Source organism: Herpailurus yagouaroundi, unplaced genomic scaffold (assembly GCF_014898765.1).
Source record: "Herpailurus yagouaroundi ecotype Mexico unplaced genomic scaffold, PumYag 140, whole genome shotgun sequence".
Lineage (NCBI taxonomy): Eukaryota > Metazoa > Chordata > Mammalia > Carnivora > Felidae > Herpailurus > Herpailurus yagouaroundi.
Window position 1 is genome coordinate 42,354,726 of NW_024412395.1, and position 16,190 is coordinate 42,370,915.

At 40.2% G+C, this 16,190-nt stretch overlaps 1 protein-coding gene across 8 annotated transcripts in view; it reads right to left on the reverse strand.

Annotated features, from left to right (window-relative positions):
• Nucleotides 1-15,923, reverse strand: part of RBMS1 (RNA binding motif single stranded interacting protein 1) — a 224,940-nt gene extending 209,017 nt beyond the window's left edge. For 2 of the 8 annotated variants that reach the window (XM_040475172.1, XM_040475167.1), the window contains exon 1: nucleotides 15,390-15,921. In XM_040475172.1, coding sequence (XP_040331106.1) covers nucleotides 15,390-15,464 — 75 coding nt within the window. In that variant the 5' untranslated portion in view covers nucleotides 15,465-15,921. Of the gene's footprint in view, nucleotides 1-15,389 lie in introns of all 8 variants that reach the window. The other 6 variants (XM_040475171.1, XM_040475169.1, XM_040475166.1 and 3 more) reach the window with 5 other exon arrangements.
• Between the last annotated feature and the right edge of the window lie 267 nt (nucleotides 15,924-16,190).

Genomic DNA, 16,190 nt, shown 5'->3' on the forward strand with positions numbered 1-16,190 from the left:
AGTAGTTCAGCATCTATTTTGCTAACATGGGAAGGCTCCAGGCATGCTGAAAAAGTGAGAGGGTCATGGCTCCAGATTCAGGACTATTAAAACAAAGACCCTCAGGAACATGGAGGAATCCAGAAGCAGAACAAAGCCATGAAAAGGCCAAACGCCATGGAGGATGAGCAGAGCCTGGCTATGGGCTTCCTAGCCAATCTGCAAGGTTAGAAACTTGAGAACAAAGCAGAATCGGCTCTGGATACTGTTCTGGCAAACCAGAAGCAGCAGCCACGCCAGTGGAAGTAAGTGCAGAAGTCTCGCTGGCCCTCCCTGCTGGGGTGACCTCGGACACAGTGACCACTACTGGTTTCTGATCAGGCACCAGCTGGCGACACTGGCCCATTCACACTCATCGACTTCTGTGATTAACTTCCTGGAATGACTGCTAGAACTGTGTGTGGCCTCCCTTTTCTTTTCTTCCTCTCTGGCCCCGGCACTGACCAAACATGTGAGATCAGGCCTCACCACCCCCCCTACCCCGACTCAGACCCTCTGAGCTCAGCTTCTGTCTCTCTACTTTGGGTAGCTTTCCTCATCAGCACAATGAGTAGCCGGGACCAGATTATCTTAAAAGTTGATTCCAGTTCTAACATTCTGCAATTCCTGAATGTTACAAATTCCCAGAATCTCGTCTATTCAACCTCCTGCTCAACCTAAGCTAACCTAGCCAGAACTAATAAGCTTTGAAAGTTCTATGGAGTTGTTCTTGGCTGGCTGAATACAGCAATAATCAAAGCTTAAAAAACTTAAATAATAAAGCATGAAAAAATATGTATATGATTTTTAAAACATCTAAGAAAAAGTTTGAAGGTGCCAACGCCCATGGAGCAGTATGTCCTGTTGCTTAGAAGTTCATACCTAAGTAGCACTTCCCAATCTCTGTTTTCACAATCTCCAGAGCCGCTTACAAAATCACAAGTGGTGACAGAAAATTCTCCAAACAAAACCAATTTTCAATATATTATTATGCATATAAATATATAAGACGAGATGATGGCACGTCATGTCAAATAAAGTCTCAAAAGGAGAATAAGAAGTATTAAGGAGAAATGCAGTTATACTTTAAAATGCATTCAAGAAAAATCAAAAAAAGAACCTCATCTGTTCTTAAATTGTGTTTTAGTAACCTACTTTTCAAAATTAATTTTGATCTCTAATAAATATTCTCTTTTTAAAAAATTCTTTTAAGTTTTATTTATTTTGAGAAAGAGAGAGAGAGAGAGAGAGAGAGAGAGAGAGCATCAGCAGGTAAGCAGCAGAGAGAGGGAGAGAGAGAATTCCAAGCAGGCTATGTGCTGTCAGTGTGGAGCCCGATGCAGGGCTTGAAGCCACGAACCATGAGATAATGACCTGAAATGACCAACATCAAGAGTCAGAGGCTTAACCAACTGAGCCACCCAGGTGTCCATAAATATTCTCTCCCGTTTCAAAAAAATTTTTCTTTTCTTTTTTTTTTTTTAATGTTTTTTTTTAACGTTTATTTATTTTTGAGACAGAGAGAGACAGAGCATGGACGGGGGAGGGGCAGAGAGAGAGGGAGACACAGAATCGGAACCAGGCTCCAGGCTCTGAGCCAACAGCCCAGAGCCTGACGCGGGACTCGAACTCACTGACCGCGAGATCGTGACCTGAGCTGAAGTCGGACGCTTAACCGACTGAGCCACCCAGGCGCCCTCAAAAAAAATTTTTCTTAACAGAGTTTAAGGCAACTATCATACTATAGATCTTGAAAAAATTATTGGAACAAGCATTTAAAAAATATTTTCCATTGTATTTTATTATCAATTACTTCAAAGTGGTAAGTTCATCAATAAATAAGAATAGATATATTTACAGTTTGGAAGATATCAATTCTCCAAAAACTGACATATAGATTTAATGCCATTCCAATAAAAATCTTATATTTATTTTTTATGGAAATTGAAAAGCTGATTCTAAAATTTATAAAGAAATTCAAAAGATCTAGGATAGTTAAGACCACTTTGAAGTATATACACTTAATTTATTGCTATAGTAATTAAGACCCTGTAGTACTGACACAAGGATGCATAGGGAATCACAGAGAAAGTCCAGAAAAAGAAACACATAAATGTGGTCACCTGATTTACAACAAAGGCCACACTGAAATTCAAAGGGGAAAATGAAAATATCTTCTCCATAAATGGTGCTGGATCAGCTAGATATTCATATGGGATGGGGAGCAAAAAAGGAATCCTGACCCTGTCCACACTAAATGCAAAAATTAATTAGAAATGGATAGCAGACCTAAATGTGAAAGGTAAAATACACCTTCTAGAAGAAAATATAGAAATATAATCTTCATGACCTTAAAATAAGCAAAGGTTTTTTAAACAGACACAAAAAGTAATATTCATAAAAGGTGGGCAAATTGGACTTCATTAAAATTAACAACTACCATTTATTAGAAAATACTAACCAGACACTTAAAGGGAAAACTGGAAATTGGGATAAGATATTCTCATACATATACTGGTAAAAGATTTGCATCCTGGCTATATTTAAAAACCTACAAACTGGGCCACCTGGGTGGTCAGGTGAGCATCCGACTTTGGCTCAGGTCATGATCTCGTGGTTTGCGAGTTCAAGCCCCTCGTGGGGCTCGCTGCTGTCAGTGCAGAGCCCACTTCAGATGCTCTGTCCCCGTCTCTCTCTGCCTCTCCCCGGCTCTCTCTCCCTCTTTCTCTCTCCTTCTCAGAAAAAAAAAAAAAAAATTAAAACCTACAAACCAATAAAAAGGACAACTCAATATAAAAAGTGAGCAAGAGGTTGAGTTGTATATTATGTAAGTTATATTCAATAAACCTAGTATTTTTTAAAAATGAGCAGAAAACTTAAAAGACATTTAAAAGACAAAACATAACCAATTAGCCAACAGATACATGAAAAAGTTCTCAATATCATGAATCATCAGGGAAATGCAAATTAAAACCATAATGAGATACCACCTACCGGAGGGGCTACAATTAAAGGCTGAGAATTCCAAGTATTAGTGACATATACAGCAAATACATTTCTCATGCTTTGCCAGTGGGAGTAGAAAACTGGTAATATCTACCAAAGCCAAACATACAAATACCCTATGACATACCAGTTTCTCTCTTACAAGTGCGTGCATATATTGACCAAATGATATGAACAAAAATAATTATAGCAATTTTATTCATACTAGCCCCAAATTGAAATAATCAAAACACTCAGATAAATCAATTGTGGTATACCCCATGAAGGAATTACTATTAAAAAAAGAACTGGGGCTCCTGGGTGGCTCAAGTCAGTTGAGTGTCCAACTCTTGATTTCGGCTGAGTTTATGATTCCAGGGTCGTGGAATCCAGCCCCACATTGGACTCAGCACTGAGCGTGGAGCCTGCTTAAGATTCTCTCTCTCTCCCTCTGCCCCTCTTCCCTACTTGCACTTGCTCTCTCCCTCTCAAATTAAAAAAAAATTTTTTCTAAACAAAGAAAAGAACAAACAACTGCTACACATAACAACATGACTGAATCAATCAAAGCAAAATAATAATGAACTAAAGAAGTTAGACAAAAAAGTATACATACTATAGGATTTCATTTTTATGAAGTACAAGAATAGGTAAAACCAATATATAAAGATAAATGTAAGACTAGTGGTTACCTTTGGGGAGTACAAACTGGGGAAAGAAATGAGGGTGCCTTTTGGGTGCCAGAAATATTATATAGTGATCTGGGTGGCCACCCAGATTAAGGAATACCTTAATCTATATATTTAAAATTCATGTCCTATATGGGGCACCTGGGTGGCTCAGTCGGTTAAGCATCAGACTTCGGCTCATGATCTCACGGTTTGTGGGTTCGAGCCCCATGTCAGGCTCTGTACTGACAGCCCAGAGCCTGCTTCAGATTCTGTGTGTGTGTGTCTCTCTCTCTGCCCCTCCCCCACTCATGCTATATCTCTCTCTCTCTCACTCTCTCAAAAATAAACATTAAAAAAATTTTTTAATGTGTGCACTGTATGTTCTACCTCAATAAAAATTTTAAACACACAAGTAAACAAAATTATCCCATTGTGCTCCATGATGGCACAAATCATGTCTTATTTACATATTTGCACCTCCCAGAGCCTAATACCATGCCTGCTCAGTGTTTGCTGAAGTTAATTAAATTTGCCAGGTAGTTCCAACTACATGATCTTAACTACATCATTTTAAGTACAATAAGTCTGAGTTGTCAATGGTAGAACTATAGCTTAGTGCTTTCTGCAGATTCCTTTTAAATTCCCAATTCATTCATATTTAAAATATCTGGCTTTCCCACCGGCCCCCCCCCCCAAAGAGAGGGGGGGGGGGAACATTTGCATATTGAAAACCAGCCCCATTTTCAGGGTTTAACAAGATTCAAATCAAAAAGGCAAAGGAAGAAAAACAAAGAAAGGTGCTGTTGTGGCGCCCTAGAAAGCAGATGTTCATTAGGGCCCAGACACACAGATTACTATCACAATGTACTTATCTGCACATGCTATCGTCAGACCACACAGTCAAATCAAATTTTGAAGGCTCAAAGGATGTGCACTGAAGAACATCCTGTACTGCTGAAACATGAATTTGAATTTTGTGACAGAGACAGAGGGGTAAAAGAGAACTCCACAGATCACCCACTGTCATTTGAAATCCTATTTGTATGTTAAGAAATCATCTATTCCTTAAAAAAGCAATCAAAATCAGCATTTAAGATTTCTGCCACTAAAATGAAAATCTGAGGAACTACTACCAAATAAGAAACATACCTTGTTTTCAGTCTTTAGCCAAGTAAAAAACACACAATACTCTTGCAATTATTTCTAGATAAAGAATCAGTTTGTGAAATATCCAAGAAATAGAAAAAAACGATTCTGTGTGACTTTATTTATTTTAAAAAAAAATTTTTTTTTTCAACATTTATTTATTTTTGGGACAGAGAGAGACAGAGCATGAACGGGGGAGGGGCAGAGAGAGAGGGAGACACAGAATCGGAAACAGGCTCCAGGCTCTGAGCCATCAGCCCAGAGCCCGACGCGGGGCTCGAACTCACGGACCGCGAGATCGTGACCTGGCTGAAGTTGGACGCTTAACCGACTGCGCCACCCAGGCGCCCCAATTCTGTGTGACTTTAAATATCAGTATGGGTGAAGAAAAATGTAAACAGTTTACCATTTCACTATCTCATAATTAAATTCTAATCTCATTAGGAGTAGCATTGGCCATCAAAATACTTTCTATTATGCTAATTATGTTCTCTTTTGTTCAAAGTATTACATCATGTCTGCACTTCTGTAACAACATTTATACATTGCCAAATAAAATTTTATTTTAAATTTCCACATAAAATTGGATAAAGATTCAGAAGGAAAATCTCATTCAAAGAGGCAATTGTAGTTAGCAAATTCTTAATCATAATCTGTAGCATTAAGAGTTAATAAAGATTTTTTTTTTCAGTCAGGCTAAGTTAGACACACTTGGTCCCTGATTTGGGAATAGCTTGTATGCAACAATCACGCCAGTAGACCAGTAGCGTGGCACACACCAGTAGCTAGTCAGAAGTAAGCCCAGACTGACACTACTCTTAATGTGCAGTAAGAAAAACTGGGGGCAGGAGCAGGGGAGAAGGGAAAAGAAGAAGGGAGTAGGGGAAAAGGAGAAAAGAAAGAGGAAACACCCTGAGAATGCCCAAACCCATGGGCTTTTCCCTCACATATTCCCACTTTGCAGGCTCTTCACTCCAGAAACAAAATACCAGGGGATCCATGGTCTGAATCATCCTCTTAAGCACAGATTGGTTCCGTTCTGACTTCCTCTCAGGGTAGGATTCTTAACCTGTGCTTCACAGGCTGTCCTGGTAAATATTTGAGGTTAATGGGAAAGTGCCATCATCAAATTCTCAAGGTTTAGAGTTCCCCTATGAGTTATGAGCCATTGTTGGACCAGAACTAGATGAAAATAAGAGAAGTGATGGAACTGGACAGTTTGTTCTTTGTCATTTTGTTTCCTTCTTGTTTCCAGCCTCACAAGGTGTTTGCTTGATCTGATGCTGGAGGAGAGCGAGCAAAGCAGTGAGGTTGTAATCATCTAGTCAATAAGGGGCAAGGGATGAAACGCAGAAAGCCTTGGACTACATTTTTTAAAGTGAGTTTTGGGGCTGGAGGTCGGGGGCGGGGGGTATCGCTGAGGCCAGTGTAAGAAAATAGGTGAGTAGGAAGCTAGTGTCCCAGGGAATAAGGAATAAATCAGCTCCCAGGGCCTCGCACACAGTGAGAAGCTCCAGAGTCTACACCTCAAAGGACTTCACAAGCCACACCTCCCATCTCTTCTTGGAACCCAGTCCCCAAGTTCTAGAAGCTCAAAGCCCTACTGAAGGACTGCAGGGAGCTCTTCTCTTCCCACAGCCTGTCAGGGGAGTTAGGAAAACCTACCCACCCCCCTAAAGGATGCAAAGATGGGTTCCTGGAACCTGGAATTTCAACTCTGAATACTCATGCACCGCGTCCCTCCCCCAAACATTGCCCAAAAGGGTGCTTTGGTTCTATGATGAGATTAGTACTGGAACAAGTACCTGTGAATTATAAAGTGGATTACTTTTACAGGCTCTTAAAGGTTGGCTGTGGGCCCTACCACTAAGGATAACAATTTATGTATGAAATATGTTAGATGAGTTTCAAGTTCTACATAACTGATAAGTGAACTTTTCAGAACAAACTTGAAAACAATTCACTTGTAGGTTAAGTCATACCCAATCACTGAACAAATCACATAGAGCTCTAGAAAAATATCATCTTTCAGCTATAGAATTTTTGCTATAGAAAGTGTTCTGGTAGCCAATTCCTTTTGTGTTGCTGTTGTTGTTGTTGTTGTTGTTGTTTAAATAAAAGTGCAAACAATCATGTGGAATGAAACATAGAAGAGGCTGAGATTAGGAACCTCTTTTCGTTAAGGCTTCCATTTTTAAAACAATGAAATTAATCAAAGTTGTGCTTTGCAGGAGGCAAAGAAAGTTTTGAGAATATATCAGTTAATGACCTGAAAATAAAAACTGCCAAATTTGTCTTTTTATTAATGTCTGTATTTGTCAAAAGCCTATTCACTGATGAATCCAAATGCTGTTGAGAAGACAAAGGTAAAGGTGATGGTATTACAAATTTTTTTTTTTCCAACGTTTATTTATTTTTGGGACAGAAAGAGACAGAGCATGAACGGGGGAGGGGCAGAGAGAGAGGGAGACACAGAATCGGAAACAGGCTCCAGGCTCTGAGCCATCAGCCCAGAGCCTGACGCGGGGCTCGAACTCACGGACCGCGAAATCGTGATCTGGCTGAAGTCGGACGCTCAACCGACTGTGCCACCCAGGCACCCCACAAATTTTTAATAAAATGTCACTCTTGCTTACAACCAAATATTTTATTTGAGACTTTACAAGCAGCTAGTATTATTCTATAGGTAAGGAAGGATTTAGAAGTTCTCCAGTACAAATATACTACCAATGGTAACTCTCAAAATCACCATGGCTAAAAATTGTTAAATAAGGGAAATGGCATAGTGTCATTTGAAGAGCTTAAGCATAATAAAAATGGAAGTTTAAAATCTAAAATTCACTTTTGGCAACTTTGATTTCTCCCTTCCCTCAAGAAACTCAGGTTAAGAGAGCACAGTATTCCATGATGATGTATCCATCCAATTCTTCCCATTCTAATTAGTAAAATTTTCAATTGATTAAAAAAACCAAAACTGGTATCATCTAAAACAGATCCACACACTTTACTTTTCCTACAAGATCGGTAAAAATTATTTGTGATATCTGTGAAAATATTTCGTTTTTTTGCACAAAACCTTTCCCTGGAATCACTCTTCATCTGGGAGGAAGCCCCGTAGCACCTGTTGTTCAGTGGGCATCCAGAGAGGGGAGGGTTCTATGTTCCCCAGTGAGGCCAGTGAGGCCAGAGGACAACGTGACTCTCGAAGCACATCGTTTCATTTGCAGAGGCGAAGAAAGCTTATTTTAGAAGAATTAAAGCTAGAGAAAAAAAATAGTTATACCTATGAAAGATCATGAATAATAAAAAAATCTGTTATTTTCTAAAGAAATAACAGCTCACATAGATATGTTATCAACTTGTAGATTGTAGGCACACAATGATGTAATTAGCAGCATAACAAAACATTTTCTCCCTTCGCCGTGAGCACACCTAATGAATTAGAAGAAATAAACATCATTTCAAATGGTTTAAAACAATAAGAGTAACAAATCTGTGTAACCATTATGTCATCACTTAAGCATGATATTCTCAGCCTGTCACAACCCAAATAGGTTGGCTTCGTAGCACACTTATAAGCCTAAAACTTGAAAAATAACAATGTAAAATACGGTAACTGCATATGAAACTTTGTGGGGAAGGAGTTAACATAAAGTACCAAAAAAAGTGTTATTCTTTAACATGCTAAGCACTCATAAAAGGATTATAAAGCACAAGAAATACAAAACAATGCTGATTATCAATTCAAGACATTTTCACTCATTAATCTAAAGCCCCAATTTCTTTCTAAAATTCCCAGGTTTATTGTGGCCTTTATATGCCCTTTACTTTTTCTCACAAAACACAATGGCAGTGTTTTTAATCTCACAGATGTATATCTCAGGGCTTTCTCTGTCACTCAGACTTCTGGTTGATACGTTACCTTCCTGGGTGTACTATTTTGTAAATATTTTTCTTCACTTATTTCTTGTATTGTGTCTATTCTGTCTTTCCTGGTAGCTGATGAGATGCTAGAGAGCAAGGACCAGCTATTATACTCCCTAACCTTTCCCAATTTCAAGTGCAGAGAATGGTGCTCTGGGATCACTCAGAAAATACAACCGATTAGTTGGTATGTCAGTCCTTCATGAACCTCAGCAATTTTTCAACAAGCTACCAGCTGAAAACTTTAACCTAATTCCAGAATACAGATGTTACAGCCAACGTTAGAAATCATCCACCAGGCATTGTGTTTAAAATGCCAGAGTTTGAAAAGCAAATTAACTGTTTATATTAGCATCTAATCTCTTTTAGGATTTAGGTTTTCATATTTATCATCTAGAAAACTGTTCTCCATCCTCTAAAATGACAAATGCATCCATTTAAGAATTAGCTAAAAGACAATGTATAGAGAAGGGCAGTGTTCAGTTCTGTATGTTTTCTCCCCCAGGAGGACTGGGTGTTGATTTTTGCCCCCCCCCCTTTTTGTCTCTCTCTCTCTCTCTCTCTCTCTCTCTCTCTCACCACCTTTGACACACTTCTTTTCCAGTGCTTATTTGAAAAATTAAGATATTCATATAATTATGTTAAGGAGACAAAATACATTAAGAAAAAGTAAGGAATTCAACTATGGGAGATATGTGTTGAGTTTGTTATTAGCTTAACCATCACCATCCCCTTTATACTTCCCCTTCGTAGGAAGAAATGTTTAGTTTCTGTTACCAAATTAGTGTGTGTGCTCAAGTTTGCATGTATGTTTCACACACACGGTTCTAAGAACACATTTTGCTGTGTATCACCTGGCCAAGCTCCCACTGGTGAAAGTCTGTATCCTCCAAGTGCTGCCTTCATGAGGCACAACCAACTTCCATCAGGTTTGACTATCTACCCATTAAAACAATAGAGAAAAGAAAGCCAGAACATTTAAATTCATTCCACATAAAACCTCCAAGTCCAATGTTCAATTTTGAACATATGGTTTGATCTGACACCAAATACTATGGCATTACATTTAAATCACTCACATACCATTACTACATTTTATTTAATAAAGCTACGTTACATTAAATATAGTACTTTTACTTCAGAGCAACTTGATACGTTCCTGCTCATTCCTCTAACCCCAATGAATGGGATAACAAGCTAGGTAGCTAAATGTCATGTTTAGGGTTATGCAACAGTCAGTAATTGAGAGAGGACTAATTCTGAACACCTCAATGCTAGTTTATATTTTAGTTGTTATCCATTAAATGAATACATGTTTTTACCGAGTCTGAAATAACATTTCTTTAAGAAGCTGATTTTCTTGAAAACTGAGCAGGAAAAAGTTTCAATTATGTTGGTGGGGGCCACTGATAGGAAACAAAGACAGGCTCTGAGTCACCAATTCATCACTTGTAACATTTCCACCTCAATATAATACTATGAGATTTTTTTTCTGGCACCATAGGCTTTAATGAAGAATGTACAAAACAGCACTTTTGATTCCATAAATGAAGCACTGACCAACTGATATGTGATTCCTCCCAGGGATCTTACTCAATCCATAAAACAATTTAAAGTTGTCAAAATGGTAACAAAATAAATCAAAATGCAAATCAAACTATAATGAGATTGCTATAGAAAATCTGGATTATTATATTTGTACATTTTGGTCTACATTTTTTTCCTGGTCTAAAAAAATTCACATGTACTTACTCTGAATAATAATAGTCACTAACAAGCATTTATTTAGCACCTACTGTTTTGTGAATCAAGCAAGAAACTAGGGAGGTGTTGATATCCTTTGCAGAGAGACTTACAGTGGGGGAGAAGACCATGCTTGGGGAGAGTAAACATTAGTGAGACTAAGCATCCAATAAAAAACAAACTGGACAAAAAAATTCCTCATCCTTAAAAACAATGAACAATATTTAAGTGTCTGTATCATTTTTACTAAGCACTTATCCTTCCATTATACATATTTCTCTCACATGATTTTTACTGGTTAAGTAGACATGGGGAGAAATATTTTATTTTCTGGAAATGCTCAATTTAATAAAAGAAAGAAAGACCCTTTTGTCTTTAGGTAAAAGACCCATAACTTAAAATTTTAGTACTCATTAAGTAAGCTGGGGTAATTTTAAAGTTCCAATAAACCATTAAACCAAATACAAAGTCTGAGCAATATATCAGTAAAGTTTTAAAATGTTTTTTCTTGAAACTGCATTACATGGAAATTGCCCATATTTGAACTTAAACTCAAAACCAAGATTGCCAACCATGTAAGGTATATCTAGTTATACTAATACTAAATGACTGAAAACTTTCCTACTTCACTTCTCTTTTCCTTTTCCTTTTCCTTTCCAGTAGCTTGAGATTTAGCTCCCAGCATATAAAAATATAATAGATGCTATGGAAAATCCAAAAGAAATAGCTATCTCGGGGAAGAATGCTACAGTACTGCATTACAATGCATGTTCATTTTAACCATCCCATGACCTTGGGCGTTCCAATACCACTTCTAGATAGCCACACTATCTCATTCACCAAAGGAACGAAGGTGTGTATTCAGGGTATAAAATATTACTTGGCTGTATTGATCTATTTAAGCAAACTTTATTCGTTGTATAAACGCGGTTACTTGTTAGGACACAAAGCACCCTAAGTTCTAATATCATGCCTCTGTATCTCCAAACCACCCTACTATACTCAGTCGTTCCATGTATCAAATCATAAACCCTAAGCCCTAGAGAAACAGATTGACACAACAGTTATATGGGTACCAAGTAAAAGTTAAGGAATTCAACAAAATGTTAATGCACACAAAAATTCAATACAGAAAAACTACTTTGTTCTGGTAGCCTTTATTAACACAATCCCAAATTATATCACTCGTTATTTTTCATATTTTGAAGATAGGTGATATGTTCTTTAGCATACACATATAAAGATAACTTTAAAAGAAGCTTTTGTTGTAGAAAGACTTCTTTAGCGTATTGACAACAATACTGTTTATGCATAAAAACTTAAAAACCAAGCTTTCAAAATGGTATGTTTTATAGAAATATCTTTCGATAACTATGAACATACATCACAAATGTGTACACTGCATTTAGCTGGTACAAAATATTAGCTAAGCATGTAAAGAACATTTTGTACTTTCCTTTCTTCAAAAGAAATAAGAAGTATTTCAATTCCCATATATATCTGCATACATGCATTGGCAGTAATGTAGGTTGTAGGATCTCTGAAATAAACAGACCGTGAGGAGTGACTTTATACTAAGTGAAATTAATACAGCCAATGTTTGAAAATGTGCACATACAAATCTTTAGGCTAAAATATGTTAAATTATCAGATTTTTTTCCTGTGTAGCTGAAAAGTGGATACCAAATTTAATGTTTCATAATATACCACGGGTCATTTATAATTCAGAAAATCCTTTAGAACGGTATGTGCTTACATTTACGAAGCTACATCAAACTACCTCGTAGAATGAACGTGTCAGGTGATAAAGAAAGCCTGCTGGGATAAGACCACCCTGACAGAGAAACACAAAAAAAAACCCAACAAGCATGTAAAATCAGGTTACTTCTAATCTATGTTACTCCACACTAAGATATTAAGAAAATTTCACAATCTCCTCATTTCCGCCCATGCCCGCCCTTCCATACCATCCTCTGATTTACTTTATGTGTAATGCAGCTGTACTACTTTTCTAATGATTTCTGTCAAATTATTTCTCTTTCTGTCAAAGTACAAAGCATGCTGATATGGTCACGCTGTAATAGAACTGCACAGATTGTTGTTGTTGTTGTTGTTGTTAATAACTGGAGAAGTGACCAAGATGTTTTTATGGGGAAAAAATACGAAATAAAATTTACAACAGTCTCTAATTGGATGAGTAACTCAAGAAGAATTATTTGACATATGTTAATTTCTTAACATAGGAAAACAAAACTCATTCTCAAGTGTCATTTTAACTGGTATGTATTGCTCCTGCTGAAAAGAAATCCCATCCATGTATTCTTTCTTGATTCAAAACCATCACATCCGTCTCCCGATTGCAAGTTTAAGTCAAATATCACTTTGTAAACAACCATGCCATTACTTAGTTTTTGATATAGTTTCCAAACGGAAGTTTCAAAACAACCCTGACCAGCAAACACATCACTGTACTTTAAACAGACTGATGTTTTCTATCGCATGTTTCAGGAAGGTTAAAAGACACACATAGGCAAGGATCATCACCGTACACAACAGATTCTAAGTGAGAATATTAATTCTTTAGGTAGACTAGGCAACACTTGTTTTTAAACTAACTACCAATCAAACAAAGTCACTTTTTTTTTTTAATGACTCACACTACCATGTTACCAGCAAATACGTCAAGGAGAAAAAACAGAGCTATGCATTTCAAACTGTGCTTACCTAAAATCTGCATCTGGTCACTTTACATTTTAGGAGATACCCCTTTCTGGGATAATCAAGATACGTACAGTAGGGAATTTAGGTTTAATTATCGAACTTTAATACCACGTTATATAGGTCAAGTCGGTATGTGTGTCTTTCTCCTGAAACAAAGAAATTCCGAGTAATAGGATTTCAAATTTCATAGTAGAAACAGCAAGATATGTTTTGAGAATGTCACTTACAGTAACACAAATCAATATTAAATGCTTTATGCAGGAAGCACACTTTCAGAAAATGGGCCCTAAAGCTTTCTGGGATCCGACCCTAATTACTGGAGCAGGCTCTTGCCGTTTGTCTCTCTCTTCAATTATTTACGGGGCAAAAAGAGCCAAATGGCAATGCATTAGCTATATTAAATGCTATGTACTTGGTTTCTAACTTACTAATGGTACATAAAAATTACTAAGGTGAATGTGCCTGTAGAAACATGGCCCTTTTTCTTCTTCACCTGAGTGTATCTATTTATTATTCATATAGTTAAGTGTTGAATAGGCTGTCCTTTAGGCACCCCATGCTGCATAATTTAAACAAGTGCATTAAACATATATGATATCTAAAAGGTAGTGCATTGATTATACCTCAAAATTTCTTTGAACAACCTGTATTTACAATGTATCTCACAAAAAAATGAGCACCTCCCTTGGGTCTCTGAAAACAAATATGTGGGGACCACACAGAAATGAATGAGTATTCTTGCTTCTACCATCTTGCTGCTTTCTGGCCACCCAAAGTAAGATGAGAATTGAGGGGAACAAAAAGGAGGTCCTTGATTACTCGAAAATTTCTGGTCTCAGTGCTGACAAGTGTCCTTTTTTACATGAGAAAATACAGAGCTATGTTGTAGGTACATAACGCGGACCACACACACTGTAAGAAAGAAAAGCTTATCAAGATTGAATCAGAGATTCTTTGCATCAGGCCAGGAATGTCCTCTGCCAGCAAGGAGGACATGATTACAACCTACCAAAGAAAGTTCAGACACTGCATCCATACTTGATTCTTTTGTGATCTAGAAAGGCACCTGGGGTAGTGATAGGAGATGCTAATCGCTGAAGAAGGCTGCTGCATCCAACTTCAACCCTCCCAAATTATGGAAGAAGCTTCCAAAGCAGTGAAACCCTCCCTCTTCATGGGCCCACCATATATATATATATATATATATATATGTATGTATATATACACATACACACATATATTTATTGGAATGAGTTCGGAGTGCCTCAAATCTCACTGAAAAAATAAGACAGGCCCACTAACACGGTACCCGGGGTCTCCAGAAAGTCAGTCGCAATTTGTATGGCTACATGTCATCAGCTGTGTTACCTAAGAGTATGTCAAGGCCACTTTTGAGAAAGCACCACTGGAAATCGAACTGTGGTCAACATATAAGGTAGCATTTTTCTAAACTATATATAAAGTCACTTCTTTGCACTGAAATCTGCCCATTGTCCTTCTTTTGCAAAACCTACAGGATAGATTAAAAGGAACATCAGTGAACGGGGAGTGAACTTTGGCCACTTTTTCACCCAAAACACCAGCGTAAAAGTAGAAATCAGTAACCAGGTGAAGTGCCACACCGCACAAAGATCAAGGCGAGAGGCGGGCGCGCAAGGCCGTAGGCGGGGAAGAAAATGTCCCGTCCCCCCACTTCAAGCCCCAGTCATCGCGCGCGCGGGAGGTTGAGGGGCGTCCCTGGGGGCTCCGGGGCTGCGCACCACTCCGAGGGAAGGCAAGAGTTACTGCTCGCAGGGCGAGGCCCAAGGAGAAGCGGTCGAAAAGCCGCGCCGGCCGCGGGTCCTGCCGCGGAGCCCCAGGCGTCGGCGGCTGAGCAGCCACCGCTCGGTGAGGGGCGCCGTTCGGCCCCGCGACCCTCCCCGCCTCCCGGGCCAGGAAGGGGCTGGCGGCTCTTTCCTGTCTAGTCTCTCCCCCCACGGCTTTCTGTAACCCGATCCCCGCACTCCGCTCCCCGGGCAGCCGCAGCCCCGCGCGCCGCCCCGCGCCGCCCAGGCCAGCGCTATAGTTAGCAACCCTCCATCAACTCCGCCGGGGGTGGCGGGGGCTCGCCGCGCGCGCCCCTGCACGGGCCCCGACCGGCGCGCGCGCCCCCGGCGCCCCCCGCCCCCGGCGCCCCTTTACCTTCGCTTGAAGATACTGGGGGTAGTAGTAGGTGGCGTACTGAGGGTACATCTGCTGTTTCCACACTTTGCCCATGAAGCTGGAAGGGAGCCTGCCGTGAGCCTGCCGTGCAGGGTCGCGGGCACTTTGGGGTTTCCAAGTCTCGATCTCTCCTGCCTCTCCCTTTCCGGCGGCGGCGGCGGCGGCGGCGGCGGCGGCTGCCGCTGCTCCACCTCCCAGCCCGGACCAGACGTCGTCGTCGTCGTCCTCCTCCTCCTTCTTCTCCTCCTCCCAGGCAGAGAGAAAGACACTGCAGAGGGCACCCTGGACAGGGCGCTCCCAAGGAGTTGCCTCCCGGAGCCCGACTGCTCCGAGGTTGCCAAGGGCTGGCGCGCGGGCCGCTCTCCGCTCCGGCGAGCAGGCAGAGCGGGGCTGGGAGGTGATCAGTACAAGTGGAAAGTGCTGCTGCGGCGGCGACGACGGCTTCGCTCAGTGCCAGGCGGCATCTGGGGTGGGTGCGCCGGATTGGGAGAGGGGAGAGGGGCTGGCGCGCCGAGGCGGTGGGGGGAAGGGCGGGCGGGGCGGGGCTTGGGCGCCGCGGAGCTCGGGACCCGCTGGAGGTGAGGGCTGAGTTTTAACCACTCCTCACTTCCAGGGCTCGCTGTTGGACGAGCGGAAACCTTGGGAACCCGGGTCGCTTTGTGTGGGCGATGGGAGGTGGGGGGTGACTTGGGGGACCCAGTTTAAGAACTGCAAAGTGGACACCTCGTTTCCTTTCTTGAGTTTTTATTGCCGTAAGGGGGAGGGGAAGTAAGGAGAAAG